The sequence below is a fragment of the Kwoniella bestiolae genome, chromosome 5 (assembly GCF_000512585.2).
Source record: "Kwoniella bestiolae CBS 10118 chromosome 5, complete sequence".
In the NCBI taxonomy this organism is placed as follows: domain Eukaryota; kingdom Fungi; phylum Basidiomycota; class Tremellomycetes; order Tremellales; family Cryptococcaceae; genus Kwoniella; species Kwoniella bestiolae.
Genome location: NC_089245.1, coordinates 1,177,894 through 1,198,118, shown reverse-complemented (window position 1 = coordinate 1,198,118; position 20,225 = coordinate 1,177,894). Strand labels below are relative to the sequence as shown.

Here is a 20,225-nt window from a genome sequence, read left to right as displayed (position 1 = left end):
ACGTACGAAAAGTCGTGGTAGTCGTGACTCGCGCATGTCTTAGTCAGTAGGAACATGAGGCGTTGTGCTCGGTGATGAAGTATGAACAATAAGAGAAGAGATAATAAGATTTAGTAATTTTAGTTCTTGTGATGGTGAATAGGAAGAGTTGATTGGATTTGATGGTCAAAGGACCTTCTTGTACGATACAACAATGCCTCCGGATCATTCTCGGAGGAAAGCGAGGAGTGAAACCCTGTACCATTTGTCAAATGTACTGTGCTGTATGCAAGTAAGAGGCATATCTGGCTAGTCGATATAGTTGATTATCAGATCGACACCTCACTCTCGCTCATCCATATATACTCAACATTTTAAGCACAGTACTATAATTTGATATGTATCGAAGCCCCGCGACTAACCTGATAGGTATGACGTGATCCTCGCCCAAAACCCCCCGCTGAGAGAGATGAGATACTGGTAGATCGGATATCTCGGTCCGAACATAACCCGGCCCGGCATGGTATTATCTCCGCTTGGTGGAAAGTGGATATGGTGATGAGGTATATAAAAGGTAAAAGGAAGATCCACTTGGGAGTTGGGGACTACCCTTCTTCCATCTCTTCATATCATACTAATCCAAACGCTCAAACATATTCAGACAAACGATCAAAATGGCCGCTCCTGTCCCATCATTCAAACTCAACACTGGCGCTAGCATCCCAGCTATCGGTCTTGGTGAGTCCCCAGCCACCCACTGCTCTATACAAAGGTATAAAAGTTGATATGTGAGTGGTGGTACAGGTACATGGCAAGCCAAGCCTGGAGAAGTCCGAGCTGCCGTTGCGCACGCTTTGAAATCTGGTTATAGGCATATTGACGGTGCTCTGTGCTACCAAGTGAGTGTGTCAGCTACTGAAACAACCAAAACAGTCGTGGATGCGTTGCGAGCATTTCTTTGATTCGGTACAAAACGATAAATCCGTTTCACGGGGAAATCAAGCTGATATTCCATTTTTCATCGCATAGAACGAAAAGGAAGTAGGAGAAGGTATCAAAGATTCAGGTGTACCTCGATCAGAGATCTTCCTCACCTCCAAAGTGTGAGTACTGTCTCACCTCCTATTCAACGTATGTATGATGTGCTAATTTGGTATAATTTGTAGATGGTCATCATACCACGACAGAGTGGAAGAGTGCCTCGACACCACCCTTACCGACCTCGGCGTAGACTACTTAGACTTGTACCTCGTGCACTGGCCTATCCGAACCGTTCCTAATGGTACCCACCCCCTCTTCCCAGTGAAGGAGGACGGTTCAAGAAACATCGATTGGGAATGGGACCAAGCCAAAACATGGGAACAAATGGAATCAGTCCTCGCCAAGGGCAAAGTAAAGGCCATCGGTATCTCCAACGCCGGTATTCCCATCATTGAGAAACTCCTGAAAACCGCTAAGGTCACTCCTGCCGCGAACCAAATTGAGTTGCACCCTTACAACCCAGAGCACGAGCTCGTAAAATACTGTCAAGATAAGGGGATCTTAGTTCAGGCTTATTCTCCTCTCGGATCTACCTCATCCCCATTACACAAGGACGAGGTATTAACCAAGATCGCAGAGAAACATGGCGAATCTACAGCAACCATCCTGATCTCTTATTTGGTCTCCAAGAATATTGTTGTATTGCCCAAGTCAGTCACTCCTTCTAGAATAGAGGCGAACTTGAAGACTATCAAGTTGGATGCCAGTGAGATTGAGCAGTTGGATAAATTGGCGGAGAGCGGTAAACAGACTAGAGTCAACTCTCCTCCTTGGGGAACTGATTTCGTGAGTTGTGATTGCGTCCCTCTCCCTCTCCCTCTCTTCCCCTCTTATTCCCCCGTCCTTGCCCCCTTTTCTCCTTTCCCCCCCACCCCGCTTCCTCTCTGCGATCTCACACGGACATATCTGATGAAGAACGATGGCTGACTCAACACACTATTCATAGGGTTTCCCCAACTGGTACGGACCCAATAACAAGGACGCGCCCGCAGGTGCCAAGCTCATCTACGGCAAGACCTTGTAAGCTGGAGAGTGAAAATTGTAGCGATAGAAGGAAGAAGGTTTATCTGTCTGTATATGACGTGATCTGTTTCTGATCATGCATACTCGTATATACATTGTGCAATGTGCAGAATCATCTTTTGAAATGATGATCATGATCGTGGGGGATCAGCAGGATAGGTTTTTCATCATGGAATTGACCGAAGAACCAAGAAATCATGTTGAACAACTCAAGCGAATGCATGACCATGCCTTGCCTTGCATCGTAGAAAGAGATACAACAATCCAATACATCTAGGTTGATCCTCACCCCTAATTACTCATAGACAAGACCAAACCCTCTGATGTCAGCCCCACCACTACCCCTACTTCCCATCCGAGTCCGTATGATAATCTCCTCCCTCTCCATTCCTCTTATTCGGTCTCCCCCCATCTACCGCCAACGTCTTCCCCACTTTCTCAGCTTCCAGCAACGTATTCAGCACGAGGCGATACTGCACCGCTAATCCCCATTTCATAGATTCCAACCTGTTCATAAATAACTCCAAGAGGTTGGAGACCGTCCAGTTGGCCGAGGAACCAAGGAAGGGAAATACCATCTCGCCGCCGTGAAGGAGCCATAGGTTGGGTGGGATCGTGTCGAACCCTATATCGTGCCAATATGAGAAATCAGTATATACAACGGAATATGACATGGGGTAGGTTGATGCGACGATGTATGCACTCACAGTTAGCAGCGAACAAGGCAGATCTCAATCCATTATTTGTAATTTGATGAGGAGCGTATTTGGCTATCGCCCAAACCACCAACGCACAATCGAATGTCCAGAAGAGTTCCGCGAAGGAGCTAGTTTCAACGCGCAATGATCAGCTTGCCATCAGGTGTAGCTCACATGAACATGAACGAACGGTGATGAGATATTGAAAGCGTACGAATCACTCACCCCCTCGAGAATTCCGCCAGGAGAGCATTGAGCACACCAGCATGCCATAGCACTTTCCTAACCTCTTTACCATCCTTCATCCAGGCTTTCAGCCATCCCAGGGACCCTTTGGTTGTCATATCGGGTTCGTATTTCCCTGATACATGTCTTATACGATCCATCAAACCGGGCCGGGTGAACTGGATATGGGCGGAATGATATAATGCTGCGGGAGTCAGACGAAGATGCGTAGGTGATGGGGAGAGGTAGGTCGTCTGGGCTAGACGGAGAAGCAGATGGGCTGGTTTGCTACGTTATTAAGATTGTACCATTAGCCTTGATTATAGATACTCAACATGAACGTTGTCATCTGAAGTGGCGCAGTTTGGTCAGGAGGGTAGACTTACGTTTCCAAAACATGTGCTTCATGAGTATAAGAAGGTTTATCCATCCCATTATCCGTCAATCCCACCCCCAGGGCTTTCTGCAACATCTGTTGATCAAGCAGCATCCTGCATAACGAGTGTCACATCAGCTATCACCATACATTTATAGCTATCGGTAATCCAAGTCAGACTCACCTCCAAACAGTCAATGAAATAATAGCACACCCCAAATCATCCATCTTCAATCCTATATCCTCACCCGCCAGCGACTTGGCCAGAACCTTCAAGAATTTAGGTCTCGTCGTACTCGGATCGGCAGCTTCGCCATTCGCAATTAACGCAGCCCACGAATCAGCATCGGGCGCTTCCCATAGGGCATCATCGCATGGGAGATGAATCCCAGCTTCGTTGACTGCGAATACCGCTGGGATGTGCAGTAGCGCTACCATCTGGGAATCGAGGTACTATTGCCTCACCGCAACAAAAATCAGCTACCGTATTCTTGGTGCCCGAGAGTTGTAGAAGTGTCACCTGAAAGGTGAATAAGGATGACTTCACTCACATAAACACCCCATCCCAATCGCCGCTTCGTCTCATCCTCCATATAAGCCTTATACCTCTGATCATCCGTTGGGAACTCTTCCCTCGCATACAAATCATTCATCGCTGACCCGATCCCGCGTAGTAGGTGTAATCTCCTACAGGTAGTCACGATACTACATCGAAATATTTCGGCATGATAATACATCTCCCTTGAGCCGCATGCTATACCCAAAGCAGTCTGGAGGAGAAAGGCGAGGAGGGTGTTGCGGTCGAATTTGGCTCGTTGGTCGCTTCCTCGCTGAGTCATTGCGGTGTGTCAGCAGATCATTTATGACTACTTGCCCATTCTGTAGAGCTCTGCAATGTCCAGCATCTTCTCACTCCAGTCTCATATCTTTGCTTGAGAAGTTTGCAGCCTGCGTGACGGGGTGAATAAGACTCCCAACTCACCATCCAAGCTATCATCCTCCTCACCAACTCACAAAGCGCCACCGCCAGCGGTCCAAACTCCTTATTCGCGTATGTTGCACCAATGGCCGCTACAGAAAGAAGCAGCACAGCAGGTGTATCGCCCTTGAAAAACGTCGGGCGATGTACGACCGGGAAGAGCGGATGAAAATTCTCGAAATACAGATCCACGAAATCAGAGAGGGTCTCAGAATCGGGGAAATCGTCGATGTCAGGCATAAGCCATGTGGGTTGATGTGATAGGTAGATTAGAGATAGCATGGCGTTCCGGGACGTCTCGTTGATTGCGATGTGTCCTGGGAGGTTATGGGGGTGTGATTTCCATTTGTGTGCTCTCGGTGAGGCTTTCACCCCTGCTAGAGTTAGGGGACGATCAGGTACTTTGGGTTTGAATATGTTTGGCTAAGTGCTGAATCGCATTAGCCCATGCTCCTTGTCTCTGCTCCCTCCTAGAGAAACATCTTGCTACTGAAACAAAACTCACCCAGGGATTATCTTCCTTCCTGCCAAAAGGATCAGGCATCCCCAATACCGGTTTCCCCTTATTAACCTGATTCTGAGGATCTTCGCCATTCACCGGACTCCCTCCTCGGGGTGTAGAGCACAATAACCATGCAGCGCTCAACGAGTCGGTAGAGCTTATAGGCCCAACACCGCCCTTATCGAACATGCTACTTTGCAGGCCTATATCAAGATCTATATTCTCGTCTGAGCCCCATCCGAAGACTTGGCCGAACCATTCCCAACTCGGATCGAATGGGTCGAGGGGTTGATCGGCAGGCAGCGGTCCGCCGAGGAGATCTGAACAAACAGCTGGTATCAGCTCGGCTTCAAGTCTCACAAAGCAGCAAGAGAGGCAGGTCAAGTGATGTGGGATCGATGTTGGTAAGACTATCTGAGTACTCACCCGCTCCAAAATCGCCTCCCAGACCTGTACTAGTCCCTACGCTCAAGTGTGCCGGATCGATGAACCCAGAATTGGACGATCCCACAGAAGGTACACTAAATGGTGTGCCGGTATTGACGGTCTGCTGAGGTGGAGGAGGCATCATGGCCATCCCGGCCGGACCAGACGACATCATCACACTAGGACTGGGGTTCGTCAGGGGCGTTAACCCAGTCGATATCTCGTGTTGTTGACTCGATGCAGAGGGTGGGGGGTCGTTAAAGGTGTTCCATAGTTGGTCGATCGTACTGACGTTTATACTTGAGTTTTGTTGGTGGGGGGTAGAACCTGGTATGGCCACCTGTATGGGAACTGTGGTGGATAGTGGTGAGACAGACACGAAAGGATATGAGGGGTTTGGGTTTGGGGTGGTGTTCAGTTCGGTTAGGGAGGTGATGGATGGTCGTCTGTGGTCTGATGAGGTCGAGTAGCGCCGTTCGTGCTGGTGCTGGGCCTCAGAGCCATCGTCGTCCATGGAGATTTTACGTATTTTACTATATCATGCAATCACTGCATCAGTACTATGCTTATACACAGGGGAGGATCTTAGAGCGTTGTTGAATAGTGGGCTCACCTGGGAGGCTCATCTTCGCCTTCCAGCATACCCGAGCTGGACGATCCGCTCTGACCGTCCTTCTCAGGATGCATAGTCGATACATGTTTCGCACGCACATCACTCCTGTTGAAGCTCTTATCGCAATGCGGACATGCATAGGGCGTAATGCCTACATGGGTCTTCTCATGTCTGCGCACCTGTGTACAGTATAGCCAACATCAGAGTCAGCCATGGTGGTGTTGACACCCGCAGTAGGTAGGTTTACGAGAAAGACGAGTGGTTCCGGTGGATACGAGTACACATCCATCTGCAACATCAACCAAGAGATTCATGGCATAGAGAGGACTCACATGACCAGCAGTCCCAAAAGATTTCTTGCATCCTATTTTGGGACGAACCTCACCTCATCAGCACAACCCACATCAGATGGGTGAAGGATCCCACGTCCCATCTTGAGCAAGATGGATTTTAGGAGGGTGGATCTCTATTGGGCAAAACTCACCAATCCACAAGCACGGATACAGCGGATTCCCTTTCTCGTCCTTTTCAGCTTTCCTTGGACCTTGTTGGAAAGGCATCTTCACATTATCTTTGGATCCTGTCTTATCGATAAGTATAATAGTGATGATTTAGGGCTAGGTTGACGTTGAGGTTCATCATCGTCCTGAGATGTCAAGGTGATTGATTACCTTGTTACTGGGCGTATGATCCTACCTACATACACAAAAGCATGAACAAGAACGGTAAACTATGTGAAACTGGTCAGGTGGATACAGGTGGATACCCCGGGTGGATACTCTTCAAACTAGTCAAAGTGCCTAAATAACTCCGAACCGGACCGGAGTGTTGGGATAAGTCTTGGCGCTGTTCCAAGGAGGAGCTGAAGCTGCTGGTGTGCGTATGCATCACGAGTACTTATCCCTGCGATTTGATCATTGTGCAGATCATAACCATCATCACTTCGTTCAACACGATACATGAGGGAAACATGCTCTTTCTTCGATTCTAACGTACGTTCATAGACCATCACTTTAGACATAACAGAAGAACGGAAAGGGAACAGGGTGGTAGGACATGGATGGAGAAAATGAGGGAATGATCTGATCCATTTTACAAAAGGTTATCATAATCTATCGGAATGTTATGAGTGAATGAATGGTGGTATAATAAAACATCAAGTAACAAAAAGGAATGAAATGCTGTTGGCGATGGGAGACAGAGGGGGAAAGTACAGGAAAGTGGGTTATGCCGATGCACAAACTAAGAAAGATGGAAAGATCCTCCACCATCTTTCATAGCTCGTTCGATCTGAGCTGCCAGTACCTCCTTGGTAGAGTAATCTGGCATTTTCAGGTACTGCGAATCCAGCAGAGAACAATCGATCAGCTCCCTTCTCTCCAAAGTCAGGCGAGGTGGGACGCTTACCTGTGCACAAGTCATCACACTAGGCAAATAATCATCAGCCTTGAAAGGCGGTTCATGAGGTTTTCTAACAACCGTGAATGGAGGCGTAAGACCCTTGAACCCTCCGATTGGAAGCTTGGGTGCACCAGTGATGCTACGTCAGAACATTCGTCAGCAAATGCAACAAGGATATATATGTGTAATAGATGGGAACAGGATCTTCACTCACAATTGCAAAAATTGTCTTCTCTGCTCTTTATCATACCCTACCATGACCTCCAACAAGTTCTGTACAGCTCTCGAATCGAGGTTGTACCCATGATCAGCCTTGAGGGATTGTTCGAGGGCTATGCAATTGCAAATCCCATTAGCATCTTGCGAGTTCTCCCACAAGGCCTATTCGTGGAGATACTCGGACAGAAATCCACTCACTCTCTCTAGACCAATCTTCCTCGGCGTTACCAAATAACAATCCCAATTCCTCAGGCGAGAAGATCCTCATTTCCCGTACAGAGAACACCAGCGAGAAACCTATAGGCACATGACACAGATCAATCAGCTTCGGTATTCCATGGAAGAGATGACATAACTGACCTTCTTGGAACGCTTTGACCTGTTTCTCCACACCAGTACCCAGCGTCATCTCCAGTACCTTCTCAAGGTATTCTTCCAAGTTGGAATCGTCCACATCGATATGCGATCCACCAGGTTTGAGCTCGATGCTGTATCCTGGTAAGGTGAAGTCTAAAGACAGATCGGCCAATTTCGCCCCACCGACAGTAAGAGCAGCAAGCTTGGTTCGTCTAGTTGACGCGGGCTAGAGAATTACCTGTCAGCTTTCGAAAGATATCCGCATATAGGCAACTGACCAATTTGAGCGCTTCGATCTCTTTTCTCGCGAACAAGTAGGTTTGTAATCTCTCCAAAGACCTTGCGAGAGCAGTATCGATAGCCTATCAGATGCGATGTCAGTTGACAGAAACGAAAGACCACCAGATATCAAAGCTGGGCTCATACTCACCTTTAAAGTCGCGATAGTTTTCTTGACCGGTTGACCAAGGATAAGCTTGAGGAAAACTCGATTGAGATTCACGTCGATAATCCTCGAATCAAGTAATGCTCGTCCAGCGAAAAGACCTAAAGTCTTATACCACGATAACTTGGATCTATATTACAATTCAAATATATCAGCTTCAGTTCCAAAGCAAAGACGCCTCTTGAAAGCTGATTTAAACTTACTCTGAACCATTGACACTTTCATTAAGCGGAGCAGGGAACAATCCCTTAGGGTGGAACACATAATTCCCATCTTTAGTCTCATCTTCATCTCTCCAAATTCCCAAAGCGCGTCTAGCGAACTCCTTACTGGCCAAAGAGTAGAACTCCAGAGTTGGTCCCAAGCCGGTACCGATCTCATCGAAATATTCAATTTCCAATATCCCCGTGGAAGTCCCGTAAATTTCCAGGACTTTCGCACACGACTCTAACAGTTGCGATCTGGATATTCGAACCTTTTGTCGAACGAGTCGAGCTAGGTGAGATACGTCGTCTCGTCTGCCGTTTCGGGAGTTGCCACCTGGTTGAGACCTTGAGATCAGACGTCCGTAGCCAAAGGAAGTGGACTGAAGGAAGTTGTATCGAGTATCGAAGGGGAACAGGAACGAAAAGTGTTTAGGAAGTTCGACGGCCCATTCGGGAAGACAATCACTACTCATCGACACAGACGAGTCATGTCAGCTTCATCGACTTGTTTAAGAAGTATAGTGAACCCACCTGGCGATGATCATGGTTTCTTCCAATTGTCTGGTCAATTTAGCAGTCAATTTGTTATTGACAAATAGATTCTCATCCAGGAAGTTATCTGATATTCCAAGAGCATCTTTGCCATCGACCGAGAGGTTGTGAACCACTCGCAGCAATCTGAGAATCTTGGACGTGGGAGTACCTGGTTCAAGTCCAGCAGGGAAGGAACTGGTGACAGATGCAGGTGATGGAGCTTCAAGGGGCGTATCTGTGCACGATGGTCAGATGTCTAATTATTCCTTATGACCAAGTTCCTTAGCTCACCTGATTTAGCTGGCCCTTCGACCTTTCTGAACTTGATAGTAACTGGCATACTATAGATTCCACCATATCCAGCGGGGTTGCCACCAGATATAGCTTCCTGATTTCTATGAACAGCACCGTAAAGAGTATCGTTCAACGACAACTTGTTTCCGTTGATGTTGAATTCCAAATGCCAGTCGGTAGGCGCCGTCTTTACCGCACCAGCATAAGACGATCCTCGTGGTGTGGCAGCCCCACTACCTGATGGACCAGCCGTTGCAGTCGCAGCAGGAGGGTTTTGCTGAGGAGTAGCAATCCTCGTACCTTCGGGTGTCTTAGCTTCCACTCGAGAACCATCTATTCTTCCCATCAGTTCGACATTCATGGTTATCTGGCCAATACACTTACCAGCAGCGACAGACATATTGACGACGCTCTCAGTTGGTCGGGCCAATTCCTCTTCCATTTCTTCTTCGAAGACCTAGCTCAACCAATGGCATCAGTATGTAAGCCCAGGATATATATATGATAAGACGGGACTCACTTCATGGCCATACTCCTCTTCTTCCGAATAATCGTCCTCATCAAAGTCCATATCCATAGGCATATGCGGAAAGATCGAAGGTCCAGAACCAGGAACTCCACCGATGGCAGCAGGCGTAGAGGGTTCAGCGGCAGGAGCAGATGCCGACGTCGAACTTTCGCCAATACCTTGGGCACTGAGTCTCGCACTTCTTCTTCTCTGAGGTTTTGAAGATGTTTCTCCTTTCTTCTCTTCCTCACCCTTTTCGGTGGGTTGGGCTTTGGCGTCAGCAGATGTAAATGCGGCAGGTACGGAACTTCCAGCAGTCGGCACCGATGAGTCTTCGAGTCTACCCAACGGTCCGCCACCTCCTGCGAGAGCTGAGAGGAGTCTGGAAGTAGGGTTTCCTCCCCCACCTGGCATACCGGCAGCGTACGCGGCGAACATCCTTGATAATCCAGAACCATAGTTCCCGTCTGCTACTCTAGGTCTAAGGTAATCGTTGAGAGCTTGCATTGATGCGATAGCTTGAATGGTCACGCTGAGTGTGGAAACTTGTTTAGGGATATCTTCACCCTCTTCAGCTTGAAGTCTGATACGCATAGTTCTGCTCAAGCTTGATGCAGAAGGTCTTGAAGCATCGGTACCTCCGCCGAAGGCAATCTCCACGTCGAAGTTCTCCAATCGGCCTAAGCTTTCGTGTAATCGTTTGACCAGCATGGTGAGGGGTGAGGGAGTGGACAAAGACGTATCGGAGAATACTTCAAATAACATCAATCGTCTGTCAGACGAAGTGACTTCTCCGTCAATATCGACGAATTCTAGTAAACCATCCACCAAGCCACTTTTGAGCAATTCGAAACTTGATAAAGCTTGATCGACATTGGAGAACCTCGAAGCAATATCTCTGAGAGTATCTCGCAACTCAGCTTCATTGGCTTCAGGTCGACAAAGCTTCTGCACCATTGCGCTGATCTCGTCGAGGACTTGTGATGCCGCTTGATGATGATCTCCACCAACGTCAAACACCTTCTTGGCCTGAAGCATACGAGCTCGCACGATGTTAGCGTCACTTGGATCGAGGTATGAGCTTGATGATCGTTTGGGTGTGGAAGGTCCACTGAGGGTTTCAAGAAGTGAGATGCCGCCAGAAAGGCCTGCTAAGGATATAAGCGGTTTGAGATCTTCAGGAACAGCAGAAACGGCAGTGGGTGTGCTGGTCGAAGGTCCAGCGGCTGATTCTTGATTCTCCTCAGGTTCAGTCTTGACAAGTGCAGCTTCTTTCGCAGCTTTCTCTTTCGCCATTTCTTGTTCCGCGAGAGCGTCGATTTCGAATACAACACCTTCGCGGAGGAAAGAAGCTTGATAGACTTCGGGAAGTTTTGTGGCGAGGAGTTCGACCAGTTGTAGGGCATGTTGAACGAAAGTAGGATTATCTTTTGACGATATGATAGCACAGAGGAAACTTGCCATGGGAACAGACTGAGAAAAAGTCAGCAAGAATAGCTCAGCGGAGGCAATCGAAAGCACTTACCCGAAGAGTACTCTTCAATTGCTCGGGATCGGCAAAGGCAATAGCTTTGACCAAACCATTCAATACCTTTGTTCGTACTCGGAACACCACCGACGCAGCATAAACATCTACGAGAACCGGCACAACAGCTTTGATGAACTTGCCGATGATCTCAGGGTTGGACTTGAGTAATTCTAATCTCTGATCCATCTGAGCGGTCGCTTCCTTCATTGCTTTGAGCATAGCCGCTTCTCGAGTCAGTGCTGCAGTTGGCGCTGCAGCAGTAGGAGTAACGGTGTCGGCGGGTAGAGGCGCATTACTGCCAGATGGGGTTGTAGGGGCAGTCGGAGTGCCAGATGCAGCTTCTGCTACTCGACTGCTGCGTCGAGGTACACCAGGCCGATCTGCCTTTCGACCCTTCTTGACTCTTGCGAGATTCTTTTCGGAATAACCTTTGGAGTCGAAAACGCCTTCTCGAGGTGTAGGTGGAAGTAATTCGCATATCAAGCCAAGTGCCTCCTCTACTTGGTCTTTAGGACGATGAGCCAGATTTTGCAAAACGGCCATATCCGCTATTCCACCAGCTAAGCCTTGTCCTCCTGAGGAACCACCTTGTTCGTCCTCGTCATGTTCCGGTGGTAACACCCCAGTAAGTATTTGGTAGATTGTACTGGTCATACCAGCCTCAAGGAACGCGAGGGACACCTTGGCTGAGCCTCGAGCGGAAGTGGTGAGGGCTTTGAGAAGATGAGTGTAGGTCGATGGTGAGACAAGTGGTGATCCACCGGATGGCATGAGAAGAGCGTTGATGGCTGCGATGGTAGGAACTTCGAGAAGACCTTCGAGATGTTCTGCGTTGTGTCGATATGACTCAATAGTTCTCACCACAGCGAGAGTAGCTTGTTCAACAAGTCTTTGATCACCCGAACTGAGTGTGTCACGGAGAGTGGGGAAAACTTCTTTAATTTGAGAATAATGTTCGTTCGAGATGTTCCGACAGCAATTGGCGGCTGCTGTTACAGCAGTTCTTTGTACGTTAGTGGAGAAGAAGGGTAGGTAGTTGAGAAGAGCGCCAAGGCCACCTTCGCGTACGATAGCAGCGGGATACTCGGCAGAGATTTTCTCGAGGGTCTAGACAGGATGTCAGCATATGAACTGTTAGGTGAACAAAGTTACTCACACTCAAAGTTTGTTCAGCCAATTCGATATAGGTAATCTCAGCCAGCTTCGAGCAAAGTATAGGGACAGCACCCAAGTGGACGAGAGTATGACCGGATCCAGGAAGAGCTTCCATGAGATGAGCGAGACATCTACAAGCGAGAAGTTGACACTCCATATCATCTTGATCTCCGGATGGCATCATTCCTCCTGAGCTCATAGCTAATGCCGCAGCGAGTTGAGCGTCTTCGTCCATCTCATCTAAACCTTGATTCTCATCTCCACTGTCTTGATCTTCGTCGATATTGGGTTTTCCATTGAGGATTGCGATAAATTCGGTGGCGAAGGAGGTGGGTGAGAAGGCGCCGCCAAGAGTATCTTCGTTACTGACCAAAAGAAGTTCACTGCACTCTCTCAGAGCTGCAAGTCGAGTAGCAACGTTTTTCGATTTGAGGTTGATTTTGAGCTGCTTGAAGCGATTAGACAGCCCTGACATCATACCTCCAAATGCACGAAATCCGCCTCCGAATATCGCTGCAGCAGTAGCCTCGTCGAGATGAAGGCCTGTATCACTGGCAAGTCGGGCAAGTCGATCATAAGCATTCCCACCTGGACCACCTCCACTATGTCCTGCATCTCCCTCGCCATCGTCATCGTCCTCGTCCTCATCCTCTTCTTCGTCGTCATGTTCTGATCCTTCCATATGCTCCTCGTCATCTTCATCGTCTAAAAGTCCACCTCGACCTGATCCACTAGGCTCATCCATCCAAAGGGAATCATCTTCGTCCATTTGGTCGTCAACGAGATGTCTGGCAGCTGAAGGGAGGTCAGCGCGACGTTGCGGATCACAGCCCGCGATTGACTTACAAGTATCACCCTTCTTTGTTCTATCACTTGAAGATCCGAGAGTGGGTCGCTTTTGCTTTGAGCTGTACGTAGCAGTCATGTCAGCTGAGTGTGATAAGAAACACAAGATACTTACCTTGCTTTCTTGGGCATCTTATAAGCAGCTTTCTTTCCCTTTCCCTTCCCTTTTGTAATCGCCTTTGCCTTTCCTTTTCCTTTGGCACTGGTAGTGGGGGTAGTAGTTTGGATTTCCTCCTCCGATTTATGCCTCAAGTCGTATCTCCCACTGCCAATAGAAGTGACAGAAGCTCTCTTTGTACGTTTGGCGGCAGCTTCAGTAGTTGGTGGAGCAGGATCAGATGCGGGAGGAGTAGGTGATCGGGGAGCCCGCTTCTTTCCTTTTCTGTCGGAACCAGTTAAGGTAGAGGGAGATTCCGCGGGATCAGAGGAAGCAGGTAGTTTGGGTAAGGAAGCACGAGATCTACAAGGCATAGTCAGCTTGAGCAGATCGGTAAGAATCAGGAATGAAGCGGAGTCATCGAGACACGAGTCGAAAGACCTCCTTTGATGATAGAGATTGTTGGAGAAAGAAAAATTGGTACTGGACAGAGAAGGCGATGAAGAGGCGCCGCGGAGCGATGTTATGGGTCGGAAGATAAAAAGGAGGAAGTGTAACTCACTTCTTCTTACTACCTCCGACTGGGGGTATTTCTTCTATATGGACTCGTTTCTTTCCCTTGCCACCTGTGCTAGAACCGGGATTGGGACCAAGAAGTTCGGAAGTAGGAGCGGTGTTACTACCGATAGATAATCTAGCTGATCGACGGGTTGCAGCTGGCTCGTTGATTTGTGATGGAGGAATGATGTCTGATTGTCTTCTTTGTTTGCCTCGTGTCGGACGAGGATCTGTTTCGTTATTGGTAGTTGACAGTTTACTGGTTGATAGTGCTTGGTCGTCGTTGATATTTGAATTGCTATAAGATGTGCGCGGTTGAGATGTGGATCCAAGATTGAGATTGCGTTGAGATTGAGATGTATCTACCTCGTCGTTCATTGAGAGGTGTGTAATGATAGTCTATCCCACTTGTGAAGGATGGGAAGATGGAGGTAAGGTTGATTGTTTGAGGGGTGAATCGGTTATGGTCGTCCGATGACTGGTGATGATGTTCGGTTATGGTTGTAAGCTTACGCTTGGGAATGAATGAGTTGATTAGGGTGCGTCATGAATGAGTCGATGTATCTTGATAAGAGATGAAGAAGGGATAAGATGAAAGATGAAAGATGAAAGAGAGAAAGAGAGGAAAGAGAGGAAGGTGTAAGGTATGAGTGTATCTGTTCTGCTCTTTGTCTTGGTCACCTCAATCCACCTCTATCACCACTACGTACGCACTGACCCGCTACTCTGAGATGGGGCACACGTGGTGTCACGTGGTAAACACACCTCACACCCCTTGTGATCCCATGGACATGGCATTGATGTCCGTGCTGCTTGACTAGTATCGAGTAAAATAGTAAAGTCGGATGGTGGAGGTGGATGAAGAATGGAAGAGTTGAAGGATGATTCTGCTTTCATACGAGTCAATGACCTAACCTCATTTCAAACCTCAGACTTTGGTCGTAAGCTAGCTCGAGAGGATAAACGAGAACACGTAGACCAGCTTATGCCCCCACTTCATCTTCTGACTTGATCTCCTCGCCCATTCCCCTAAAAATCCCCCTATCACCAACCCAGCCCGCCAACATGTCAGCAGACAAACATCCCGAATCCATCCCAGCCCTCATGAGCTCTCTCCGACATCTCAAAGAGACAAACCCCAAAGCTGTCCGAGCCAACGTGCACATCTACCCAGCTTCGCTCTATTCCAACAACGGAGAATCGAGCTCAGCCCCGTTGAGAGATAGGAAAATTACAAGTTGGAAAATGACTGAGCACATGTATTTCAACGCTCGGAATCCATTTCCGACGTTGGCTCGAGGGCTCTTCACTGAAGAAGTACAGGATGAGGATCCTTTACCCAATGAAGTGGCTAGTGCAGGTGAGGGGTGCTCAAGGCCCAAGGATAGGATCGTAGCTAGGGGGTATGATAAGTTCTTCAATATAGATGAAGTAGAGTGGACCAATGTGAGTCTACTCCTATGCGCCAATCTTGATATATGATATACGAAGCTCAAATGACTGAATATGATGTATGTGACATTTTAGTGGTCGACAATGAAGAATCATACCGAACCTCCCTACCATCTCACCCTCAAATCTAACGGGTGTCTTATCCTCATCTCCGCTCTCTCTCCTGAACATCTCTTGGTAGCTTCCAAACATTCCTTGGGAACTACCACCGAAGCGCAAGACCAGGACGTGGTGAACAGTATAGCCGAGCTATCCCTTAAAGACCAAATTCAAAAGCAGAATAATAAGAAAGACAAACAGGAAGCGAAGGAGGAGAAAGCGGAACACGAAGAAGCCAAAGCGCATGCTGCAGTGGGTCGAGAGTGGGTTAAGAAGACGTTATCAGCCAAGGGAAAGACAGAAGTGGAGATAGCAAGGAAGTTGTGGGATGGGAATATGACTGCTGTATTGGAGGTGAGCTTTCGTGCACTGTGTTGCCCGTTCAATGAAGGTGTCAAGCTCATAGACATACGGGTATAGCTATGCGACGATTCATTCGAAGAGCACGTTATAGCAACCCCAGCCCATTGGACCGGTCTTCATCTCCACGGACTCAACCACAACACCCCTCATTTCTCCACTTCTCCTCCTGATCAGGTCAAATCCTTCGCAGAAGAATTCGGCTTCATCCAAACCAAATACGTGGAACTTCAAACCCTAGAAGAGGTTAAAAACTTCACCGGCGAGGTAGCCAAAACCGGTTCATGGGAAGGCGACATGATTGAGGGTTTCGTCGTACGGTGCAAAGTCAGACAATCCGAGAACAACAAATCACAAGGTAAACCACCATACAAAGTTGGATCTCCATTCTTCTTCAAGGTGAAATTCGATGAGCCCTATCTCTTATATCGACAATGGCGAGAAATCACCCGAATGATGTTGCCCCTCTTAGAGAAGAGAGAACCAGAGGATATAGCAGCGATTTGGAAGAAGGTGCGAACAAAATCCAAACGACCTGAAATTGGCGTGTATGCAGATTGGGCAGGCAAGATGATGAAGGGTGAACCGAGTTTGTTCGATAATTACGATAAAGGTGTGGTGAGAGTTAGGGAGAGGTTCTTAAAGTGGATCGAAGAGGATGAAGGTGCGAGGAAACTATGGAATGACGCTAGGGAAGGGAAAGTAAAGAATGTACTAGGTCAGAATGGGGTAGACAAGGAGGTGAAGAGTAAAGAGGGATTACCGAAGAAATGGATTGTTGTTCCCATCGCTGTGCCGGGGTGTGGTGAGTTAGCTAAAGTGTATGTTTCTGGTGATAATGGGATAGCTAAAACGCTTCTCTCGTCTACAGGTAAAACACTTGTCGGCGTAGCATTATCAAAGTTATTCGGATTCGGTCATACACAAAGCGACGATATCACCACCAAACGGACTGCTCCAACGTTCATCAAGAATATCACTGCACTACTACAGAAGCAAGATGTGGTGTATGCAGATAGGTGAGCTGATCTGTTTCTGTTGACAAAGATTAGCCAGCTCACCTTCGCATGTGATGTAGAAACAATCACATACCCAAACACTATGAAGAACTCTCCGCCATAGCCTCTTCAAAGCCTATGCAGAAATACGATGTCCGGTTGATTGGGATCGTATGGGATATCTCGTCTCAGCCATATCACAGATTACTCCGTATCTGTTCAGAGAGGGTAGTATCCCGAGGGGACAACCACCAGACTCTCCGACCCGATCCAACGATAGATGCAGAGCACGAGGCGGTCGTGGGGCAGTTTCTTAGAAATTTCACTTCCCCCGACCCAGTCCTTTTCGACCAAATCATCGATGTAAGAGTTCTCGACTCGCCTAGAGAAGTACTAGGAAAGATAGTACATGATATAGTAGGCATCGAGGGTATGGGATTATCTCAACCTAAAGCAGAAGAGCTGGACAAAGCATTAGACGAAGCAGCAGAATATAAAGTGACGACGCCCTACCACGCACCCGCGAAGGTAGGTAAACCAACGAGATACTTCGGTATAGCCCCTGAGATCAACCTCTCTCAAATCGTTGAAAGCATCCTACAGTCATCATCCTTGAAAGAGGGATATTTGGAATCTGCTAAAGAGGTATTCGAGAAGATCTCATCGCAAAATCGAATCACCTCGAAACCGCATATAACCCTATCTCACGAGAAGAACGTAGCTATGGAGGCCGAACAATTAGTTGCGGATGGTGAAGAGGTAGAAGGGGGTGTACAGAAGAAATTGTGGGATACCTGTAAAGCTTTATCTGAGATGCCCAAATCTGTTTTATTCAGATTTGAAATTACGCATTTGGTTTGGGATCAAAGGGTTATGACACTTGCTATAACGGATTTCAGACCCATCCCTCTCTCTGAGGAACGGAAAGAAGAGGTGGATTTGGAGAGTGTACTGCCGGATGATGTGAAGAGCCTGTTACATATTACTGTTGGGACTACTTCTGAGGAGATCTCCGCCTTTGAAAGTAGGGGGTTGATGAGGGCTTTACGAGATGGGGATGGGGATGGGGAGATGGGAGAGAAAGATGAGGTTGTGGAGGGCGGTGGGGCTGTTAGGTGGGTTAGGGTTGGGGGGATGGAAGGCGAGGGTAGAGTTAAGGGGATGAGCTAGAGATTCATGGGAAATATGGAAGTGGGGAGTGAATGATATGTTTTAGCAATGAGGGGTTAGTACATTTATCAGATCAGTAGATTATGATATATCCTGCACATAGTAGATATACCCATGTATATGATGTCCATATCGCACGTAATTGAATTCTTCCAGGTTGTCATTTGCAAGCTTGACCTCCGGCACTGACATATATTGGTATGTACAATATGCATTGGTTCACGACTCTCTTATCTCTTCCGTATATACAGTACAGCACCCCATTTCCTTACCCTAGGTCTTGTCTATCTGTGTCATAACATTTTTTCTTCCTGTGCCTTCACTGACGCACATCCTCATCTCCCAAGATGATCTGCCAAATAGCGGTATCCTCTTCTAGACTGTCTAAGCGTTACCCTTGACGATCTTACTCTCCTTTCGTAGAGCATATCCAGTCCATGACTGCGCACGCACAATCAAACCATCAGCTTCCATGACTCCATCTTCCATCTGCTCTCGATCCAGATACCCATATCCGAATATCCCAATAAACAACAAGACTCACCTCATCATACAAAGCAGTCCTCAAGCCCCTCCCCTTCTTCTCCCTAATCAACTCATTAGCCAACCACCCAATCGCAGCCGTCATCCCACTCCCACAACTAAGCACCACCCCCCGTTGTTCCTCAATGTACTTTTCGAGCTTCTCCCGCCCGCCTAAAGCCTTCTCAAAGACCTCTTGAAGCTCTTCGATGGATTTGTAAGATGAGTACGGGATCTTGTCGTTCGCAGCATTGAGATATTGGGGGAAGGGAAGTGGAAGAGAGTTGGGGATGTGCCCTGAGGAGAGGCCTGGGCGGGGTTCGGGGGCTTCACCCGTGAATCGGGGGAGGGGTCGGTGGTCTAGGAGGAGCTCAGAGGAGGGGTCGGAGGTGGGTTTTTCGGAGTTGGACACTACTTGTTCGTATGCTATTTTATGTGTTTTGGACAAGTATCAGCTTGAGAGTCCTGGTATAGGGGTATGTCAAGCGAGAGTTGGTTGACTTGGTAACGCTCTTGGGCTTATTGAAGGAGGGAGGCATTGGAGAGCACAAACTCACATCTCACCCAGTCCTCTTTCCAGCTCTTGGGCAATTTATATTGACTCTCCTTCAGCGTGGGCTTCACATCCCCTGTCTCAACTTCGTACCCTTCTTCGATGTATCTAGGTAATCCACCATCGAGCACGGATACGTTCTCATGACCGAAGGCTATGCAAGAGATTAATATCAGAACACAACACCTCTGTCTTCTCTGGGTGTTATAGAAGAGCTACTCACCTTTGAATGTGTACAATGCTCTTGGACTAGAGAATATACCGATCGTATCATACAATACGACATGGTCGTCGTTCCTCAGTCCGAGTTTACCTAGTCACCCAGATGAGCCACATTAGCTAATTCGTCTGCCCTTCATGGAGTTACAGTAGCTGAATATGATGAGTCACTCACGACACTCCTCCACAAACCTCTCAGGCTTAGGTAACATATGAGTCAGACTCAGAGGGTTCTTATCCAAATCCAACTCTGCAACTTCATCCAGGTCGAATCGTTTGGAATTGGGTATTCTAGGTCCGGACAGGAACTCTGCTACGGCAGAGCGAGTGGAGTTGGGCATATGCCATGAGACGTCTAGCGGAAGGGTCGTCCGCTTGACAAGTATTAGCTGGTCGTCGCGGAGGGTGAGTCTCGCCAACATACCTTGGGCAAGTCTTGATACTCTTTTGGAGTGATCAACAGCGGTACTCTGGCGATGGGGGAGGTATGTAACCCTCTTCTGGCTAAACCTAGCTTGGTGATTGCTAGGAATCTCATAGTGTGGGGACTGGTCTGTATGTCTATATGTTGGAATGAGAGAAATGTCGAGTTACAAGAGATGAAGAGACTGTCTTTTATACCTTTTTGTTGGTGTTAAGCTGAAACTGGTGAACCGGCGGTGAGGAGACCATGTGGGGGTCCAAGCGTCAACTAAAAACTAGCTCAGTGACTAGTCACGTCATACCCGAAGGAAAGACCGTCGGACATGTCCGTAATACACGGTTCGTTACATAGCCGCATCAGTAAAAGGTTCATTTCAACTTGAACACCTCTTCAATTGATCAACATAACAAATACACCC

At 47.8% G+C, this 20,225-nt stretch overlaps 5 protein-coding genes across 5 annotated transcripts; 2 read left to right on the top strand and 3 right to left on the bottom strand.

Annotated features, from left to right (window-relative positions):
• Positions 1-653: 653 nt before the first annotated feature.
• On the top strand, positions 654-2,044 carry I302_106831 (uncharacterized protein; the record flags this gene model as incomplete). The annotated part of the gene is made up of 5 exons (XM_019192517.1): positions 654-717; positions 784-878; positions 1,009-1,082; positions 1,146-1,806; positions 1,967-2,044. 5 exons carry the CDS (start codon positions 654-656, stop codon positions 2,042-2,044), a joined length of 972 nt encoding a protein of 323 aa, XP_019045514.1.
• Positions 2,045-2,387: 343 nt separating this feature from the next.
• Positions 2,388-6,422, bottom strand: I302_106830 (uncharacterized protein; the record flags this gene model as incomplete). Its single annotated transcript, XM_019192518.1, has 12 exons — positions 2,388-2,668; positions 2,751-2,869; positions 2,967-3,254; positions 3,353-3,457; positions 3,527-3,795; positions 3,894-4,172; positions 4,325-4,744; positions 4,827-5,143; positions 5,250-5,782; positions 5,863-6,041; positions 6,195-6,226; positions 6,347-6,422. 12 exons carry the CDS (start codon positions 6,420-6,422, stop codon positions 2,388-2,390), a joined length of 2,898 nt encoding a protein of 965 aa, XP_019045515.1.
• Positions 6,423-7,104: 682 nt separating this feature from the next.
• On the bottom strand, positions 7,105-14,388 carry I302_106829 (uncharacterized protein; the record flags this gene model as incomplete). Its single annotated transcript, XM_065870338.1, has 17 exons — positions 7,105-7,200; positions 7,270-7,402; positions 7,478-7,595; positions 7,681-7,779; positions 7,843-8,065; positions 8,118-8,201; positions 8,270-8,414; positions 8,488-8,955; positions 9,022-9,259; positions 9,316-9,651; positions 9,703-9,775; positions 9,839-11,299; positions 11,352-12,461; positions 12,511-13,304; positions 13,356-13,417; positions 13,471-13,815; positions 14,015-14,388. The coding sequence occupies 17 exons, from the start codon at positions 14,386-14,388 to the stop codon at positions 7,105-7,107; spliced, it is 6,159 nt and encodes a 2,052-aa protein (XP_065726410.1).
• A 687-nt stretch (positions 14,389-15,075) lies between these two features.
• Positions 15,076-18,089, top strand: I302_106828 (uncharacterized protein; the record flags this gene model as incomplete). The annotated part of the gene is made up of 5 exons (XM_065870337.1): positions 15,076-15,456; positions 15,538-15,915; positions 15,982-16,726; positions 16,793-16,940; positions 17,000-18,089. The coding sequence occupies 5 exons, from the start codon at positions 15,076-15,078 to the stop codon at positions 18,087-18,089; spliced, it is 2,742 nt and encodes a 913-aa protein (XP_065726409.1).
• A 384-nt stretch (positions 18,090-18,473) lies between these two features.
• On the bottom strand, positions 18,474-19,921 carry I302_106827 (uncharacterized protein; the record flags this gene model as incomplete). The annotated part of the gene is made up of 6 exons (XM_019192521.1): positions 18,474-18,530; positions 18,634-19,037; positions 19,169-19,318; positions 19,388-19,477; positions 19,559-19,757; positions 19,808-19,921. 6 exons carry the CDS (start codon positions 19,919-19,921, stop codon positions 18,474-18,476), a joined length of 1,014 nt encoding a protein of 337 aa, XP_019045518.1.
• Between the last annotated feature and the right edge of the window lie 304 nt (positions 19,922-20,225).